The 19,184-nt window shown below is 45.6% G+C and overlaps 1 protein-coding gene across 2 annotated transcripts in view; it reads right to left on the reverse strand.

The window, feature by feature from the left end:
• Positions 1 to 19,184, reverse strand: part of ILRUN (inflammation and lipid regulator with UBA-like and NBR1-like domains) — a 44,424-nt gene that overhangs the window by 13,522 nt on the left and 11,718 nt on the right. For both annotated transcript variants that reach the window (XM_040337777.1, XM_040337778.1), the window contains exon 2: positions 3,851 to 4,005. In XM_040337777.1, coding sequence (XP_040193711.1) covers positions 3,851 to 4,005 — 155 coding nt within the window. The remainder of the gene's footprint in view (positions 1 to 3,850; positions 4,006 to 19,184) is intronic.

A 19,184-nucleotide genomic window follows, 5' to 3' on the forward strand; every position in this document is an offset into this window, starting at 1 on the left:
TTTTTATGAAGTCCTTGCATTAAAAGACAACTGTACTATCCCATCAGCTTGATATGACTAAAAACAGTCATTCAAGTAAAAATAAAACACAAACGACTCATAAAGTCATTACTGTAGTTCTCTCCATATTGTCATGTGGTAAATAACTGTAGTGTTCCAATGGTGAGATTTATTAATATAATGTATGTGTATGACAATTGTATGCCGTTAGTGAAAATCTGTATGTGGGTATATAAAGTTAAACGATACATGCACCTTACACAACCTCAATTCCAAAAAAGTTGGGACGCTGTGTAAAAAAAACAAAAAACACCCGACATAAAAACAGAATGCAAGAATTTGCAAATGTCAAACCCATATTTTATCTACAATAGAAAACATCTCAAATGTTTACACTGAGAAAACGTAGGGGGGAAAAAAAAAAGATAATTTTGAAATTGATGGCAGAAACATGTCTCACAAATGTTGGGACAGGGCAAAAAAGCCTGGCAAAGTAACTGGTATTAACAAGGAAGAGCTGGAAGAACATTTTGCAATTAGGTTATTGGCAACAGGTCAGTAACATGTTTGACTCTCTAAGATGCTCTTTTTATACTCAGAGTGTCTCAGAAGTAAATGCGGGTCGAGGTTCCGCAATCTGTGAAAAGCTGCATCTAAAAATTGTCGAACAATTTTGGAACGATATTCCTAACTCTAAAATTACAGAGACTTTAAATATGTTATCACCCACAGCAGCCTTTTTCAACCAGGGTGCACCTTGAGGTTTCTTCAGGGTTGCCTTGGCAAATTGCCTAAAATTGATCAAAAACTGTATACAAGGCAGCAGGTGGATCAAGCCTGCCTTAGTTACACAAAACCACAGGTTTTCATTATGCACCATTACGACTGTCTAGACACTGGCATCCTAACAACCGATGATGTCATCAGTTGATAAGGAGAAGGTCTGTTGCCTCCAAGGCATCCTTGTTTGACCTGCCTCTGCCTCAGCACTGTGGTCACATAAGCTGACTGTTGAGTAGCACTTGAGGGAAAGGAAAAACATATGATCACTAGTCAGTACCAGTGTGCAAAAGTGTATTTACTTTGGAAGAATAAATCACCTGTAATGTTGGGTGTCTTATGTGTGTTGATGTTGCTACATTATGTAAAACTATTAGAACAGTTTTTTACATTTTAGAATGTTGCCTCGAGAGACTGTCCATACTTTTAAAGGGTGCCTTGACTGAAAAAAAGGTTGAGAAACATATCAACAGTACATATTCTCAAAAGATTCCAAGAATCTGGAGAGATCTCTGTGCTCAAGAGACAAGGCCAAAACACAATATTGGAAGCCCATGATCTTCGAGCCCTCAGTCGGCATTGCATTAAAAAACAGGCATGATTTTGTGATGGACATCACAACATGAGCTCAGGAATACTTCCAGAAATCACTGTCTGAACACAGTTCACCATGCCATCCAAAAATGCAAGTAAGGCCGTGTACACACGGGCAAACATGTACGATGAAACCGGTCCGCCGGTTTCATCGTACGCGGGCGGGCGCTCGGACATGTACGGTAGGTCTGTTCAGACGACCGAACATGTCCGAGCAGGCAGGATTCCAGCGGACTGTTTTAAAACAAGTCCAGGAATATTTGCCCGCTGGGAAAAGGCCCGGCGGGCAAATGTTTGCTGGAATCCTGCACGCTCGGGCCTACACACGACCGAACATGTCTGCTGAAACTGGCCCGCGGACCAGTTTCAGCAGACATGTTTGGTCGTGTGTACGGGGCCTTAAAGCTCTATCATCCAAAGAAGAAGCCATATCTAAACATGATGCAAAAACATCACAGTCTACTGCTCATTTAAAATGGTCTGTTGCAAAGTGGAAAACTGTTCTGTGGTCAGATGAATCAAAATCCGACATTCTTTTTTGCAAGCATGGGTGCTGTGCATTCCCTGGATTAAATAGGAGAGGGACCTTCCGGCGTGTTATCAGCGCTTAGTTCAAAGGTCTGCATCTCTGTTGGTATAGGGGTGCATTATAGCGCATGGAATGGGCAGCCTGCACATCTGCAAAGGCACCATCTATCCAGGCTTTAGAGCTCCTATCCAGGTCAGGCATTTTTTCATGGAAGGCCTTGTATATTACAGCAGGACAATGCTATACTGCATCTATGACAACCGCATGGTTTCGTACTAGAAGAGTTCAGGTACTTAACTGGCCTACCTGCAGTCCAGACCTTTCACCAACTGAATATATTTGGCACATCTAGAAAACAAAAAATACAACAAAGACAACCCAAGACTTTTGAGAAGTTGGAATCCTAGATTAGGCAAGAGAGGGACAACATTCCTCCCCCAAATCTCCAGCAAATGGTCTCCACAGTTCCCAGAAAATGACAGTGTGTTAAAAGAAGAGGGGAGGCTACATTGTGGTAAACAGGACCCTGTCTCAACTTTAGTGGAGACATGTTGCTGCCATTAATTTCAAAATTACCTTATTTTATCCCTAAAATTAGTACATTTTCTCAGTTTAAACATTTGATATGTTTTCTATTTTCTGCTGTGAATAAAATCATTGCATTCTGTTTTTTGAAGATTTTACAGTGTCCCAACTTTTTTTGGAATTGGGGTTTTACTTCCATAGCAGGGGGTGACGTTACCATCTTTCGAAATTCTGGGGAACACAGAGAGGCCCAAATCTTTCAAGATGACCCACCAGCAAAGTGTTTTCTTTCACAGGATTTGGGTTACTCAGCACTTTCTTCGATTGTTTGCCTATACTGGACTTTTATCAGTTAGAAATGTAATCAGCTCTGCCAACTCTCTGTGTGGACTAAACACCTTTATATAATGGAGATGAAGGGAGGAAGGGGAGTTCTTCCATAATCCTAACATACTTCCTGTCCCAGCATAACAGCATTGTTCCCCCATATATACACCAGGATAAGGGAACACGGTCATCATAGGACAAGAAGGGTGTTAGTAGCATGATCAACAATTGAATAAAGGGGGGGGGGGGGGGGGGAAACTCAAGAAAACTAATGCAGCCAAAACATCCAAGGACTGGCAAATAGGGATGCACAGATACCAGATTTTTAATTGGCGAGTACCAATACTTTCGGTCAATTTGCACCCATACAAAATGAATGGGCGCAAATCGCACTGCAAAGAATCGCATGCTATATGAACAGGAATGCAGTGCGATTCTTATCTGAATTGCATTTGATTTCCCCCACCGCTACTGTGTGCGAGAATCCAGTAAAGAAAGTGAAGTGCCATGTAGTGTAGCAATAGGCAATTTATTAAAACGTTATAACATCTCACAAAGTGAATATTCAGTCAAGTCCTTATCTGCAATGTCCCCGTCACGCCGATGATGGCATACCACAGCTGCTGGAGGTGCTCATAGGGCTGGAGAATGGGGCTGCTCTGTGCAAAACCAATGCACAGAGCAGGCGAGTATAACATGTTAAAAAAAAAAAAAAAATACTATTAGTATGACTTTAAAGCGGAGTCCCACCCAAAAGTGGAACTTCCTTTTATTGGATTCCTCTCCCCTCCAGTGCCACAATTGGAACTTTCCGGTTGGGGGAGGGGGCGGGGTGTGACAGGATACCTGTCTTTTCCCCAGGCCACGGCCCGTGATGTCAGCATGGAGCTCCCTCTTCCGGCCGCCGGGTCTCACACATTGCGCAGTAAGGTTCCCGGCAAAAAGCCGGGTACCTTTACCCTCAATGGCGGTGGCAGCACCCGACAGCTGATGGAAACATCAGCTGCAGGTGACGACATCGCTGGACTCCAATAAATGCCCTGGCACCCGCACCTGAAAAAATAAAAGACTTTTGGCAAATAATCATACGCTAACCTGTGTTTTGAACCCTCCAAGTTTTCGTAAACTGGGTGTCTGGGGGAACAGACTCGCCTTCACCAATGGTTACATCTTCTACAAAAGACATGCAAGGGATGTTGACATTTGGACTCTCAAAGTCATAATATGCTCCGATTGCTGCCTGCAGGTTCCTGAAAGATACAAAAAAGTACACATCATTATTTAAAAAAAAAGGAAAATGCAACGAATAAACCACAAATCGAAAAAAAAAAAAAAAAAAAAAAAAACAATTATGTACACGAAAGTGACAAATACTCTAACACACTCTTCTCAAAGATTCTTCAGTTTTCTCTGCTACATTGAAAAACTGACAAATTGTTAACCCAACCTGCCTGCTTTTGTCTTATAAGAGAACAGGTCTGCTTGTCCCAATCTAAAGACTCGTCTTAAGTAAATGTAAGCTTGATGAGTTTATGTCGTTAGGATGGGCTCAAAAATTCTTATTTTGATTATTAAAGGAATAAGCTTGGCAAAGGTGTGGGAAAAAAAAAAAAAGGCTCCAGGTATGATTTTTAATCCAGATACATCAGTCCAACGTAAGCATGCATGTCTCATATGCCTTGTTTCCACTGCACGGATCGGTTCGGGTCAGAAAGAATGGAGCGGTTAGAATGGGACCGGTCTATTCTGCAGAGCATTTCCACTGCAAATCGGACCATCCGGGACCATGCAAGGTTTAGAAAAAAAGCCTAGCACGTCCACCAATCAGTGAGATGTATTTGTAGGTCCGCCCTAATGGAACCGTTCCATTCTCTATGGCCCCACATCTGAAGCAGGACCCAGAATGGTCCGGTACGGTTCGCTTTTATGGCACGCTTTCATAATGGAAACACCCAAAAAAGCGTACCGTACCGAACCGATCCGCTCAGTGGAAACGAGGCAATAGTTATAGGCGAGTTTGAAAAAAAGACACATGTCCAACTTTATCTGTGTGATTATATGTCAGGATTACATTGTATGTTGTGGTCGCTCAGGTGCTTATCTAATAGTTTTATTGAAACTATTGATGCTCCCTGCTGAGACCACCGCCTGTGGAAGGGAATTCCATATCCTTGACACTCTTACAGTAAAAAAAACCTCTAGATAGTTTAAGGTTAACCCTCTTTTCTTCCAATTTTAGTGAGTGGCCACGTGTCTTATTAAACTCCCTTCCTCAGAAAAGTTTTATCCCTATTTGGGGGTCACCAGTAGTGATAAGCTCCAGCACAGTCCACGTGCAGAGCCCACCAGGAAGTCAGCACGGCGCTGCGCTAACCACAGGCAAAGAAACATTTCCTGATCCCTGCAGCCGAGCATTGGGACAATGTCTCCCTGCCTGTGATTAGTGCAGCGCCGTGCAGACTTCCTGGCGGGCTCTGCATGTGGACTGTGCGAACACGCCAGATCTCATCCCTAGTCACCAGTATGGTATTTGTAAATTTAAATCATATCCCCTCTCATGTGTCAGTAATATGTAGCAATTAATGCACAACAACAGCACTAAGTGGACTGCTTCGAGCAACTTGCAGTCACTGAACCTATTCTGTTAGACTCCACTGCTTTAAAGCGGGGGTTCACCCTAAAAATGATTTTCTAACATTACATCCAGCTCACTCTCTACATTGACAGTATGCCGTTTTTTTTTTTGCTGTACATACCTCGTACAGCTTTTTTCTTCCCCGGCTTCCGGGTCGTATAGCGCCGACTCGCCGTTCGGCTTCTTTTAGCAACTCGTGACCCTATTTATGCGACGGGGTGAGGCTGTTTTTGTCATCACGCCAATCACCTGCTGGATAGGAACGCCCACTCCCGCGGGAGTCCCTACCCGGAAGCCGGGGAAGAAAATAGCTGTACGAGGTATGTACAGCAAAAAAACAAAAACAAACGGCATACTGTCAATGTAGAGAGTGAGCTGGATGTAATGTTAGAACATCGTTTTTAGGGTGAACCCCCGCTTTAATTATTCAGCAGTAGATATCTCGATGGGAATGAGAGGCGCAGGCGCTCAGTAAATCCAATAAGCTTTTCCCCACTTGTGCATTAATTTCAGAAAGTTTCAGTTTTCACTGTGTACACTCCAATCTGGTGTTATACCATGTGGAAGGAGGTCACAATCACGCACTTATATCACATTATTGCTGATGGCTCCCTAAAGGCCTTTTCTCATTTGCAAAACAAATTTGGTCTGTCACAATATTTTTTCTACTATCTGCAGCTACAATATGCAGTCAAGGCTCAGGGTAAAGCAGCTACTGTATAGGCGTCAATCCCCAACTCCAATTTTCAAGACGATGCAGAACTCTACCACTACTAAGGGGTTAATTTCTAAATGTTATGCCGTGCTACTAGTTAAAGAGTAAGTAAACCCTGATGGGTTTTACTTCCTTCTTTGTTCCCTGCAAAGTAAAAGCATAATGTGCTAGTATGCATTGCACTTACCTGCAAACGGAGCCCGCAATGTCCCCACTGGAGGCTCTCTTCCTTCCGGGGTCGCGGACTCTGGCTCTGTGACTGGCCAGAGTCGTAAGCAGGAGCCGCCGGTCACGGCACTCGCTAGTTAAGAAACAGCACAAAGGCCCGTTTCTTCACAGCGCTTGCGCCAATGACATAATTGGCACAGTACAAAGTAAATATCTCCTAAACAGCGCACGTTTAGGAGATATTTACTGTGGCACAACTTGAAAATGGGAGCTTTACAACCTTTTTAAATTTGACAGCCACTATCTTAGAGTAGAGAATTATAGGGCTACAGATATTGGATCTTTTTGATGGTGATCAATGGGAAGGGGCTATACAGGCAGTTCAGGTGTGCTCCCTTAATGTAATGTAACTCAGAAGCTTATTCAACTTGACATCCTTTTGCGTGTTTATTACACCCATTAGAAACTTTTTAAGATGGGTATCCTATCCACCATTCACACCTCAGCGTTTTGTAGCCTAAAGCTCAAAGTTCCAAAACGTCTGGAGAAAAACAAAATCAATTATTTTGCCTGAAGCAAAACGTCTGAAGCTCAAAAAAAGTTCTGGAGCTTGTAGCTCAAATTGGTGCATTTTTCTCTATTCCGTCTTTGGGCGTCATTTATGGCGAAACGTGTGTAGGGTAGAACCGATGGCTGTGACATTACCACGTTCCAGCATTGCATTATGGGGTTTGTACCAATCGACATGTACACTTTTAGCGTTTTTATATGCAATAAATAAAACTAAAAGGATTTTATGCTTTGCAAGCCTGGTGCTCTGTTTTCTTCATTCCCGAGACCATGAAAGGACCCGTTTGAAGAGATCCAAGGGTGGTGCGTTCCTTCAAATGAGGGAAGTTACACACAGATTCCATTAGACACATTTTTAAGTCATTTCAAGGATGTTGGACTTTTGACACTATCTGTATGAACTTTAAAAGGATTCACGATAGTTGATTGCAACTAGAGGTCGACCGATATGTGTTTTTCTCTGGCCGATGCCGATATTTGGAAATCGGGGTGGCCGATATGTGTGGCCGATATTTTAGGCAGATTTTCTTTCTTTTTTTTCCCTTCATCTCAAAAAACCTAGGGTGGAGAGGTGGGGAGGAGATAATTGTTTAGGGTGGAGAGGTGGGGTGCAGCCTGTCAGTGACCACTGGTGCAGTTCATCAGTGCAGCCTATCAGTATCCATTAGTGCCCACCAGTGCAACCTCATCAGTACCCACCAGTGGAGCCTATCAGTGTCCAGAAGTTCCACGATAGTGCCCACCAGTACAGCCCATCAGTGCCACCTCATCAATGCCCACCAATGCACCAGTGCATCCCATCATTGCCCACCAGCGCATATCACCAGTGCCCACCACATCAGTGCATTACCACATCAGTGCCCACCAGTGCATCACCACATCAGTGCCCACCAGTGCATCACCACATCAGTGCCCACCAGTGCATCACCACATCAGTGCCCACCAGTACAGCCCAATGTCATTCACTGCCACCTCATCAATGCCCACCAGCGGAGCGCTCCAGGCTCCGTTGCATCTTCTAGCCTAGCACAAGAAAGCTCCATTCGTCAAAACAGACAGTAAAACAAAGTAGCAACTATTGAAAGTCCCAAAGTCCAATATAATACTGCAGCAGCGCCATTTCCAAACAAACGTTTGAAAAACGAAACAAACTTCTATATAATCAATATAGAAGTTTGTTTCGTTTTTCAAACGTTTGTTTGGAAATAGCGCTGCTGCAGTATTATATTGGACTTTGGGACTTTCAATAGTTGCTACTTTGTTTTGATGTTTACATTTTTTTTTTGCAGCTGCTGATCATTGTCTCATTTCTTGTAGCCAAATTTCTGTATTGCCTACTCCTGAGCGCTGAGCAGTGCTAAAATAGAAGGAAGGGCGATATTAGCACTCCATCCACAAAGCTCCATTCGTCCCTGTTGTGCTGCCTACAATCACCAGAATGCAGAGCGGGCCGGTAACAACCAATCGGCGGCCGCCGCTGCCGTCATTCTCCACTCTGGAAAAAAACGTCCCCTGACGTGCTGCGCGCTCTGCCTACAAGCCCCAGAATGCAGCGCCTATAGGCTTACCTGTAGGCAAAAGTAAAAAAAGTGGGTTTACAACCACTTTAAGTTAGCAAGGCATATTACTTGCACAGTTATTTTTCATGTATGTTATCCTTTACATTTTATGCTGCAGCTTACATGCGTTAATCAATGTACATTTTGCGAGGTTACACTTTTTGGTTTTTGTGTTTTTCTTTATTTGCCAATATATATATAAAAAATAAAAAACAACAAAGCATACAAAATGCTAAAAAAAAAAAAAAAAAAAAAATGCACATAGAAAGCCCCCCCCCAAAAAAAAAAAAAAAAATAAGAAAAAGCACTCAAAAAACACAATGTGAATGCAGCCTAAATGCTTTGTAGTTCCTCCGATACTATGCTATATAAATGCTGCATAGTGAATTGAGCCCTACAACCCTTACTGGTGTATTAAATGAAACTTGAAAAACTGACTTGGCACGTACACCAACCTGTTTGATTCAAAGTGCAATGATTCACAGAGTCAAGGTAACATACTAGAAAAACAGGTCAGCCATGCAAATATGCAAATATAAAATTTAGCTAATCATCAACACAATCAGTAAATGAAAAAAAGAATACCAGAGTTAGGAGGGGCTTCAGGATGAGCTAGCACAATAAACAAAGGGCCTGAAATCTCATCTGAAGCCAGCGGAGCAGAATGCACATTTTTAAAGCACAGTGCTGAATCTTTATAACGTTTTTTGTTTTTTTTCTTTTTTCTAAGCACTCGTATACTCACAGTATAGCCATGCTGCTGCTGCTTTTAAAAGAGAACACTGTGTAAGCAAGGCCGGGTTTACATCTAAGTGATGCATTTTACACTATTGAACCCTATATAACATGCGTTTTCACAAAAACGCATCAAAAAAGTTGCAAGCAGGATTTTTAACCCACTGCACCCAAAACACACAGGTGTAAACAAGGCCTAAAAGATCACCGTTGTAAGCATTACTTACTATATTGTCTCAAACTCTGTCACTTTTCCTATATCGATTGGTCTTCATGCAAATTTGGAGGAAAATATATTTATAAGTACAAGTATATACATTTAACAAAATCTAATATTTTACGTAGTAGTATTCCAAATCGCTCAACAAGAAAACCTATTATAATACAAATGCTAGCGACTTAGCAATGGCAGCCCACATATTCCCATAAGAACACGTGTGTTTAAAAGTGAAAGGCTTAGCTGTATAGCCAGGTAACTAGCATTTTTGGTAGGAGGTCAGCAAGAACAGCCTATAATTAGGGTTTTGTGGTTTCCTACATGAACATGAATTGGGGCATTCACTGTATTCTTATAAAAGGACAGTAAATGCTTGTTCACACCATCAGCATTTGGCTGCGTAGCCCTGCCCAGTCCTGATGCAATTTGTGCCTTTGCATTGCACTGAATTATTTAAAGTTTAAAATAAAGCACTGCAATATGCTTTAACACAATGCAGCGCACGGCAGTATGTGGTCACAGCACACACATTATGAACACAATATTGTGTGGTTTGAATAAGCGCTAAACCCCTTGACAGTAATAAATATGTTGTCCAACTTTCTTCCTTCAGAATTAGTTATCAATAAACAAAACACTTTCAGAAGACTTTAGTACGTAATACAGGATTTGCTGTACTAAAGCAGGACAGTCCCAGATACATTTTAATAGGCTGAATTGGGCAAGTGTTTAGGTGTTCCTGGAACACCAAGTTACCTTCAAACCATATGATATGAAGATTAAAAAATACCAGTTACTCACCGGTAGCTGTTTTTCTATGAGTCTTACAGGACGGCACCTTGAGAGTAGACTGGCTTCACCTGACAGGAAACACAATCAAAAAGAGGTTTAAAAACCCCGCCCCTCCCCGTGCACCTCAGTTCGTGATAAAGTAACCACCATAAGAGCACGGGAACCAGTATATGAAAATACAAACCATACAAAGTCATCAGGGTGGGAAATAGGCCTGCCGTCCTGTAAGACTCATAGAAAAACAGCTACCGGTGAGTAACTGGTATTTTCTCGAGTCGTCTTCCAGGACGGCACCTTGAGAGATAAGCAAGTAACCCTCAGGCCTACCTTAGGGCGGGACCACTGCCTGCAGGACTCTTCTGCCAAACGTCAAGTCTTGGGGTGACAGGAGTTCCACTCGGTAGTGTTTTAGAAAGGTGTTCTGGCTTGAACACGTTGCTGATCTACAGATTTGTTCCACTGAAACTCCTGCTCTCTCTGCCCAGGAGGTTGCTATAGATCTCGTGGAATGTGCCTTGACTTTAGGTACTGTTTTGCCAGCCTTACTGTATGCTACTGAAATTGCCTGTTTTATCCATCTAGATATGGAGGCTCTAGATGCTTGGCAACCCTTTTTCTGTCCTGAAAAGTTGATTAGCAAGTGTGATGAGCGTCTGAATTCGCTCACCCTTTCTAAATAAATTAACAAACAGCGTCTTACATCCAAACAATGAAAGGTCCGTTCTCTTTCATTCTGTGGGTTTGCGCAAAAAGAAGGAAGTATAATTTCTTGTGACCTATGAAACTTCGTAGCCACCTTAGGTAGATACAGGGGATCCTGACTTAGGACTACCCTGTCCTCAAATAACCGAAAATAAGGCTCTTTGATTGAGAGCGCTTGCATGTCTCCTATCCTTTTGGCCGTGGTGATGGCCAAAAGAAAGGAGAATTTAAATACTAACAGCCTAACCGGAATGCTGTCTATCGGTTCAAACGGAGGTTTGGATAGCTGATCTAACACCAGGGAGAGGTCCCAAGGGGGAACTCTGGATATCTGTATAGGTGACAACCTATCCCTGGCCGTTAGGAACCTCTTAATAAGAGGATCCAGAGCCAGCCTCTTGTCTAAAAAGTAGGACAAGGCGGCAACCTGTACTCTTAGGGTTCTCGTAGCTAGACCCAGACCTACCCCTTCCTGAAGGAACTCCAAGATAACTGATATTTCGGGTAGTGGAGCTTGTCTTGCCGCGCACCAGCGTGAAAACACTCCCCAGGTCCTGGCATAGATCTTCCTGGTAACTTCCTTACGACTCGCTAAGAGGGTATCTATTACCTTCTCTGAGCAAACCTTCCGCTGCAGGTTCCACCTCTCAAGTACCAGGCCGTCAGACTGAAAAAGCCTGGCTCTGGATGAAAGATCGGCCCCTGCCGCAGAAGGTCCACCCGGACCGGGAGAGGGAGGGGAGGAAGGACTGACCACTGTTCTAACATTGGAAACCAAGATCTTTTGGGCCACCAGGGAGCGATCAGGATCAGCTTCCCTTGTGAACGACTCAGTTTTTGCAATACCCTCGGGATCAGATTCAGGGGAGGGAAGGCATAGGCTAGGTAAAATGTCCAGGCCTGGGCCAACGCGTCCACACCCTCCGATCCTTGATCCCGGGAGAGGGAGAAGAATCTTTCTATCTTCTTGTTCCTCCTGTGAGCAAAGAGGTCTATTTCTGGGGTGCCGAAATGATGACATACCAAATCGAAGACCTCCTGACTTAGTTCCCACTCTCCCTGGAGAATGGGTTGGCGGCTTAGAAAGTCCGCTTCTAGGTTTAGGACTCCCCTGATGTGAACTGCTGACAGGGAGCGGACCCTCTGTTCTGCCCAGCCTAGAATTTCTAGGGACAACCTTAGGAGCGAACGGGACCTGGTGCCTCCCTGATGGTTCAGAAACGCCACCGTGGTCGCGTTGTCGGAGAGAATTTGTATTTCCTGGTTCAGGATTCTCTCCTCGAACGCTTCCAAGGCTCTTCCGACCGCTGATAATTCTCGGAAGTTGGAAGACGACTCCCTTTGGTGTCGATCCCAGGAACCCTGGGCCTGTAGGCCCGCCATGTGGGCTCCCCATCCCCGGGAGCTGGCATCCGTGGTTATCCTGAGGGGGTTTGACTGGTTCCACTGAAGGCCTCTTTCCAAGTTCCGAGGAATGAGCCACCACTCTAGAGTGTTCTTTACCGACTCTGGAATGGAGACCCTGGAGTCTAGGGATGTTTCCTTCCCGTCCCAGGAGGAGAGGAGGAAGGCCTGTAGTGGCCTGTAGTGGAGCTGGGCCCACGGAACTGCTGGGATGCATGAGGTCATAAGTCCCAACAACCTCATGATCTCCCTGAGAGAAATATCTGCTGTTCCCCTGACAGACCTGACCACTGAGATGAGTTTCTGGACCTTGACTACTGGTAGGAGAAGCTTTTTCTCTAAGGAATCTAATAAGAATCCCAGATAGATTTTCCTCTGTTCTGGGAGGAGAGAAGATTTTTCTCTGTTTATAATCCATCCTAAGGATTCCAGTGTAGTCAGGACGGTGGTCAGGTCCGTGAGAAGAAGTGCTCGACTGGGATTGAACAGCAGCAGATCGTCGAGGTAGGGAACAAGGGAGATGCCCTTCAGATGTAGAGAGGCGACCACCTCTGCTAGCCCTTCGTGAAAACTCTTGGGCTGGAGGCAAGCCCAAAGGGGAGAGCGGTGAATTGCCAGTGTTGGATCCCCTGTGGGGAAACAATGGCGAATCTCAGGAATCTTTGATGGTCCTGGTAAATGGGGACATGGAGGTAGGCGTCCTTCAGGTCTATGGTTATCATAAATACCCCTTTTAAAAGAAGTCCTTTGAGACTGTAAATGTTCTCCATGCGGAACCTCTTGTAGAGGAGATAAGTATTCAGGGGTTTTAAGTTGATAATTAGACGGAATTTCCCCGAGGGTTTTGGTACTACGAAGATGTGAGAGTACACCCCGACTCTGTTGGTCTACCGGAACCGGGACTATGACCCCCTGTTGTGCTAGGTCTGACACATTCCCTAGAAGGCTTGCCGCTTTGAGGGGATTTTGGGGTAAATGTGTGAGGAGGAAAATTGGTGGGGGAAGATGGCGGAATTCCAATCTGTAACCTTCCTTCACTATCTGCAAAATGTGAGGACTTCGCGTTATGCTTTCCCAGGCTGGAAAAAATCGGGAGAGCCTTCCCCCGACTCTCGAGTCACTTGGATTCTTTTCCAGCGGGTTTAGGATCAGGGAAAAGGATTCCCCCTTTTGGTTTATCCTTTCCTGTGATCCACCTCCTATTAAAGGCCGCTCTTCGGTCTGAAGGTCGATTTTTATTCTGGGGGCCTCGAAAAAATCTCCTCCTATTTTGTTTAGGTTTGGGAGGGAACCGTTTACCCTTTTCTGAGGCCCTAGTTAGAGCCTGGTCTAAACCTGTCCCAAAGAGGAGGGATCCCTCAAAGGGTAGGGCACAGAGACGGGATTTGGAGGCCAAATCTCCTTCCCATGTTTTGAGCCATAGTGCCCTTCTTGAGGCGTTAATAAGAGCGCCCGTTTTAGCAGAGGCTCGAGCGGACTCAATTGATGCGTCTGCTAGATAGGCGACAGCGCTACCTATGACTCTAAGGGAATCTCGGATATCTTTAAACTTTGAAGTCTGCGGGATATGTTCCAACATCCTGGATAGCCAGGTGTCCGTATTTCTGGCAATGCAGGATGAGGCCAGGGCGGGCCCAAGGGCTGCCGCATTAGCCTCCCAGGCCCTGCGAAGGGAGGTCTCTGCCCGTCTGTCTAGTGAATCTTTTAAATTCCCAGCATCCTCAAAGGAAAGGTCAGACTGTCTCGACAGTTGAGCTAGGGAAGCGTCTAGTTTAGGGACTTTGAAAAATTTGTTTTCTAGTTCCTCCTTAAAGGGACAGCGCCTTTTCCAGGTTTTGTACCCAAGTAACTTCTTTTCAGGTTCTGCCCACTCTCTTAGAACTAAGTCCTGAAGAGATTGGTGAACTGGGATAACCTTTGGCTGGGGTTTAGCTAAACCCTGGTACATCTTATCCTGTGCTGACACTAGTTCGGCCGGCTGCTGAATCCCCTCAGAGGTATAGATAGCCGCCAGTAAACCACCCATGTCATCTGCTGAAAAAATGAATTTGCCTGATCTAGCATCTTCATCCTCCTCATCTGTCTGGCTATCAATGAGACCCTCTTCCTGAGCCTCTGAATCCTCAGAGTCTGACAGAAGAACGTCCCTAGCCCTCAACAATTTTGGAGCCGAGGTGGATAAGCTTTCCTGTGAGGAGGGTCCAGCTGCTAGGGGATCAGGTCCTTTGGGTTTTAAGACCTCTTTAAACTCTTTTAATGTGGAAAGCATCTCTGACTGAACCGTCAGGAATTCTTTCATTATTAGCGAAGTTTCCTTCCCTGTGAGTTTTTGAATGCACTTAGCACACAAAAGCTTGGAATAATCTGTGGTTAGCTTAATGCTACAATTCCCACATCTTTTAGCTTTAGATGTATGTTTAGTAGAAATACTAGAAGCCTCCCCCTGGGCAGTAACCTCTTCCCCTGAAAGTAAAAGACAGAGGCTTTAATCAAAAAGGGAGTAGGGGAAGGGAAGGGGGGTGTGTGGGGAATAAGGACCCAGTCCAAGTGCCCCAATGAGGTTTTTTAGATGTAGACTCACCCCTGGTGGCTTTCTCTGCAGCAGCGGTTAGTGCCGGGCGGTCCTCACGCTCCATGGCACCTTCGAATCGGGCGCCACTCTCTCCCCTGCTGCGCTCCGTGTGTGTGTGAGCTAACGCCGATGGCGGCCGCCATTTTGGTGAAGACCGGAACCGGAAGTACGTCATCACCCTGCGCCGCCATCGACGCAGCGTCGAATGCTGGCTCCACCGAGAAATGAGCCTGGGAGAACAGCAGCCGAGTCCACAGCACGGAGATGCATCTTTACCCGGCCCAGCAGGTAGGAAGACGCTCGGGAGAGAGGGATTCCAGCCACCTAGGTGTTCTGAGATAGCCACTATCCCAGATACACCTAGCCGGGGGGGGGGGGGGGGGGGGGTTTCCAAACATGGTTTTTCCTTCAGCTCCCCCCCCCCCTCAATACAGGGAGACCCTCTGGACAGGCAATAGCCTCACTGAGCTCAAGGCCTCCCAGGACCCATGGCTCACCTTCCAAGAGGGGGACCACCAGCCCCAGGCCTTAGGTCTTTTTGGAAAAACAAAAAAACGTTTCGCTGGGGGAAACACAATCATGAACTGAGGTGCACGGGGAGGGGCGGGGTTTTTAAACCTCTTTTTGATTGTGTTTCCTGTCAGGTGAAGCCAGTCTACTCTCAAGGTGCCGTCCTGGAAGACGACTCGAGAAAATTATCTATTTTACTAAATCTAAGAAAAAGTTCTGGACATGTAGGCGGTAGGTCTTTTAGCCCTTTCGTCCAATCAGGTCCGCCTGTCCAATCAGGTCCGCCTGTCCAATCAGGTCCGCCTGTCCAATCAGGTCCGCCTGTCCAATCAGGTCCGCCTGTCCAATCAGGTCCGCCTGTCCAATCAGGTCCGCCTGTCCAATCAGGTCCGCCTGTCCAATCAGGTCCGCCTGTCCAATCAGGTCCGCCTGTCCAATCAGGTCCGCCTGTCCAATCAGGTCCGCCTGTCCAATCAGGTCCGCCTGTCCAATCAGGTCCGCCTGTCCAATCAGGTCCGCCTGTCCAATCAGGTCCGCCTGTCCAATCAGGTCCGCCTGTCCAATCAGGTCCGCCTGTCCAATCAGGTCCGCCTGTCCAATCAGGTCCGCCTGTCCAATCAGGTCCGCCTGTCCGTTTTTTCAGGGGGTCCGATCAGACCCTGCGTTGTTCTTTATGGAGCAGTGGATATACACCTGTGGCCATCCGATCCTGTCCACCAAATGATGGGCCTATTTTCCATTTGTCTAGCAAATTGGACAGCAACGGATAGAAATAGACAGGGGTCCATTTCCATCTGATCGCCCCATAGAGTGGGACTGTGTCTGCTGATCTCCGCTATGCAGAGTGGACACAGACCTGTAATCTGCCTGCTCAGAGGGGGAACAGCGGGGAGATCCCCTGCTGAGCAAGCAGATTTGTCCGTGTGAAAGAGGCCTAAATGCTAAATTCCTGAGCTTAAAGCAGAGTTCCACCCTTATAAAAGTCAGCAGCTACAAAAAGTGTAGCTAGCTGCTGACTTTTAATAAATCGGACACTCGCCTGTCCTACAGTCCAGCGATGCGGGTGTACGAAGTCTTGCTCCTCTCCCCCTCCTCTGCTCCGCCATCATGACTGTGGGCGCCCGGCTATGGTTTCACAGCTGGGCATGCACTGTGTATGCGCGAGCCGAGCTGCGATTGGCCAGGCAATCTTCTGGGACCTGTGCCAGAAGATTGCATGAGAGAAGGAGGGGGGAAAGGTGAACTTCCCGGGAGGAAGTAAGAGCTGGATGGCCCTAAAAAGAGGGTATCCTCCCTTCCCCTCCAAAAAAACATGCCAAATGTGGCATATCTGGGGGTCACGGTAACTTAAAGCAGAAGTTCAATTTTTGGGTTAAACTCCGCTTTAAAAAGGATAAGTTCACCTTTTAACAAAAAATAAAGGCTGTTGGTAGCTGTAGTCCATTTATTCACAGAACATGGAGCCCAGCATGGCCATATCTTCTTTAGATTAAGGCGGGGGGGAAGACGATCCACACTGCCAAAACAGGGGAATGTGGGTGGGGGCAAGTACATTTGTAACATGTTACGTTACCCCCTGAATATGGGTGTAATATATGTTACAAAAGGTGAATTTGTACTTTAAACAAGAGGGCTTATTTACACAAGAGTGGAGGGCCACACAGCATGCATGTCTGTGCAGAACCCTGTTGCGTACATCTGCCTGTACAAATTAATGACAAGATGAGGATGTATGCTGGCAAATGCAGATCCAAGAGTATACATGCTTACAAGGTCGGATGTATGCCCCTGGACATAAACGGTCTGCATCCAGGGGCGTACATCCCAACCTGCAAGCATATATACCCTCAGATCTGTCATTACCAGCATACAGACGCATCTTATCATGGATTAGTACTGAAGGCCTTACGCAGTACCTGCGATTCTCAGGTGCAGGATTCTGCATAGACATGCATGCTTGTGTGACTGTGGCCTAAGTGCCCTTTAAATAAATGTAAACCCCCAACATTGAACTTCTATTTTGTGCTCCCTTTTGGTCTGATAATGTACCATTGAAAGAGTTAGGATATATCCGTTTAGGAAAAAAAAATCCTGCCAGAAATCCGAGGAGCTCGCAGGTTCCTGTGCACTCTGCAGTGATAGGTCAAACCCCGCGTTGCATCAGCCCTATGAACAACATCTGTGAACTACTGAACACCACTCCCATACATGCTATGGAGATGAAGAAAAACACACATAATACTAACTAAATCCGTTATAAAAGGGCAACCACGCCCGGCACTTCATAGATGAAATCATAAATTAGCCATGCACACCAAAACCATGCAGGAGCAGACTAATCATAACAGGCACTGTATTGCCTAGTGGATTTTAGGGACAATAAAACTTTAGTTGGAGTTCTACTTTGGGAAAGTGCATAGACAGAAAAAGGGGGTATATGGCACAATGAGTGTTGTGTGCATACTGACGATTAGAGCTGCACGATTCTTGGAAAAATGAGAATCGCGATTCTTTTGCATAAAATGAATATCACGATTCTCTCGAAAAAAAATTATTTAAAGTGGTAGTAAACCCTGTTCTTGTTTTTTTTTTTTAAACCTACCTGAAAGGCAACAGCCATAATGAGCTAGTATGCACCGCATACTAGCTCATTATGAAATACTTACCTTGGAACGAGTCGTAGGGAACTTACCTGGTACACGCCGAGGGAGATGTCATCTTACCTCGGCGTGTCTTCCGGGTATCGCCGCTCCAGCGCTGTGAGTGGCTGGAGCGTCAATGTCGTCACGCGTGGGAGACTTCTTGCCGGCAAGGTCTGGCGGCTGCCGGGCCTTTAGGCGAGGATCCCTGCGGCGCATTGCGAGAGGAATATCTCCTAAACCGTTCAGGTTTAGGAGATATTCTTTATACCTACAGGTAAGCCTCATTATAGGCTTAGTTGTAGGTAAAAGTGGTAGTACAGAGTATACTACCACTTTAAAGTTATTATCAACATAAAACAGAGCTTATGTGCTTAAAAAAAGTATATGTAAATCTGACGGACTGTTTACATGTCAATTTTAAAAGCCGCAGCAAACCTGCTGACCTTACATGCTTGCTAATGTGAAAGAACACCTCTGGTTTTCACATTTAACTAAATGTGAAAATCAGAGGTGTTCTGTCACATTAGCAAGCATGTAAGGTTTGCTGCTGCTTTTAAAATGTAACATGTAAACCAGGGGTACTTAATTAAAATTCAAGGAGGTCCGGTCGCCAAAATTTTCTTTGGGCCGAGGTCCGAATCTCAAGTCTGTGTTATGACTCTGAGAAAGATTGTAGTTATTGTATTTCTATTAAAACATGAGAAATGTACAATTTCACAGTGCCCCTTTACATCAGGTGTCCCCATCACAGTGCCCCTTTACATCAGGTGTCCCCATCACAGTGCCCCTTTACATCAGGTGTCCCCATCACAGTGCCCCTTTACATCAGGTGTCCCCATCACAGTGCCCCTTTACATCAGGTGTCCCCATCACAGTGCCCCTTTACGTCAGGTGTCCCCATCACAGTGCCCCTTTACGTCAGGTGTCCCCATCACAGTGCCCCTTTACATCAGGTGTCCCCATCACAGTGCCCCTTTACATCAGGTGTCCCCATCACAGTGCCCCTTTACATCAGGTGTCCCCATCACAGTGCCCCTTTACATCAGGTGTCCCCATCACAGTGCCCCTTTATATCAGGTGTCCCCATCACAGTCCCCCTTTACATCAGGTGTCCCCATCACAGTGCCCCTTTACATCAGGTGTCCCCATCACAGTGCCCCTTTACATCAGGGGTCCCCATCACAGTGCCCTCTTACATCAGGTGTCCC

This window comes from Rana temporaria, chromosome 2 (assembly GCF_905171775.1).
Source record: "Rana temporaria chromosome 2, aRanTem1.1, whole genome shotgun sequence".
Taxonomy (NCBI): Eukaryota; Metazoa; Chordata; class Amphibia; order Anura; family Ranidae; genus Rana; species Rana temporaria.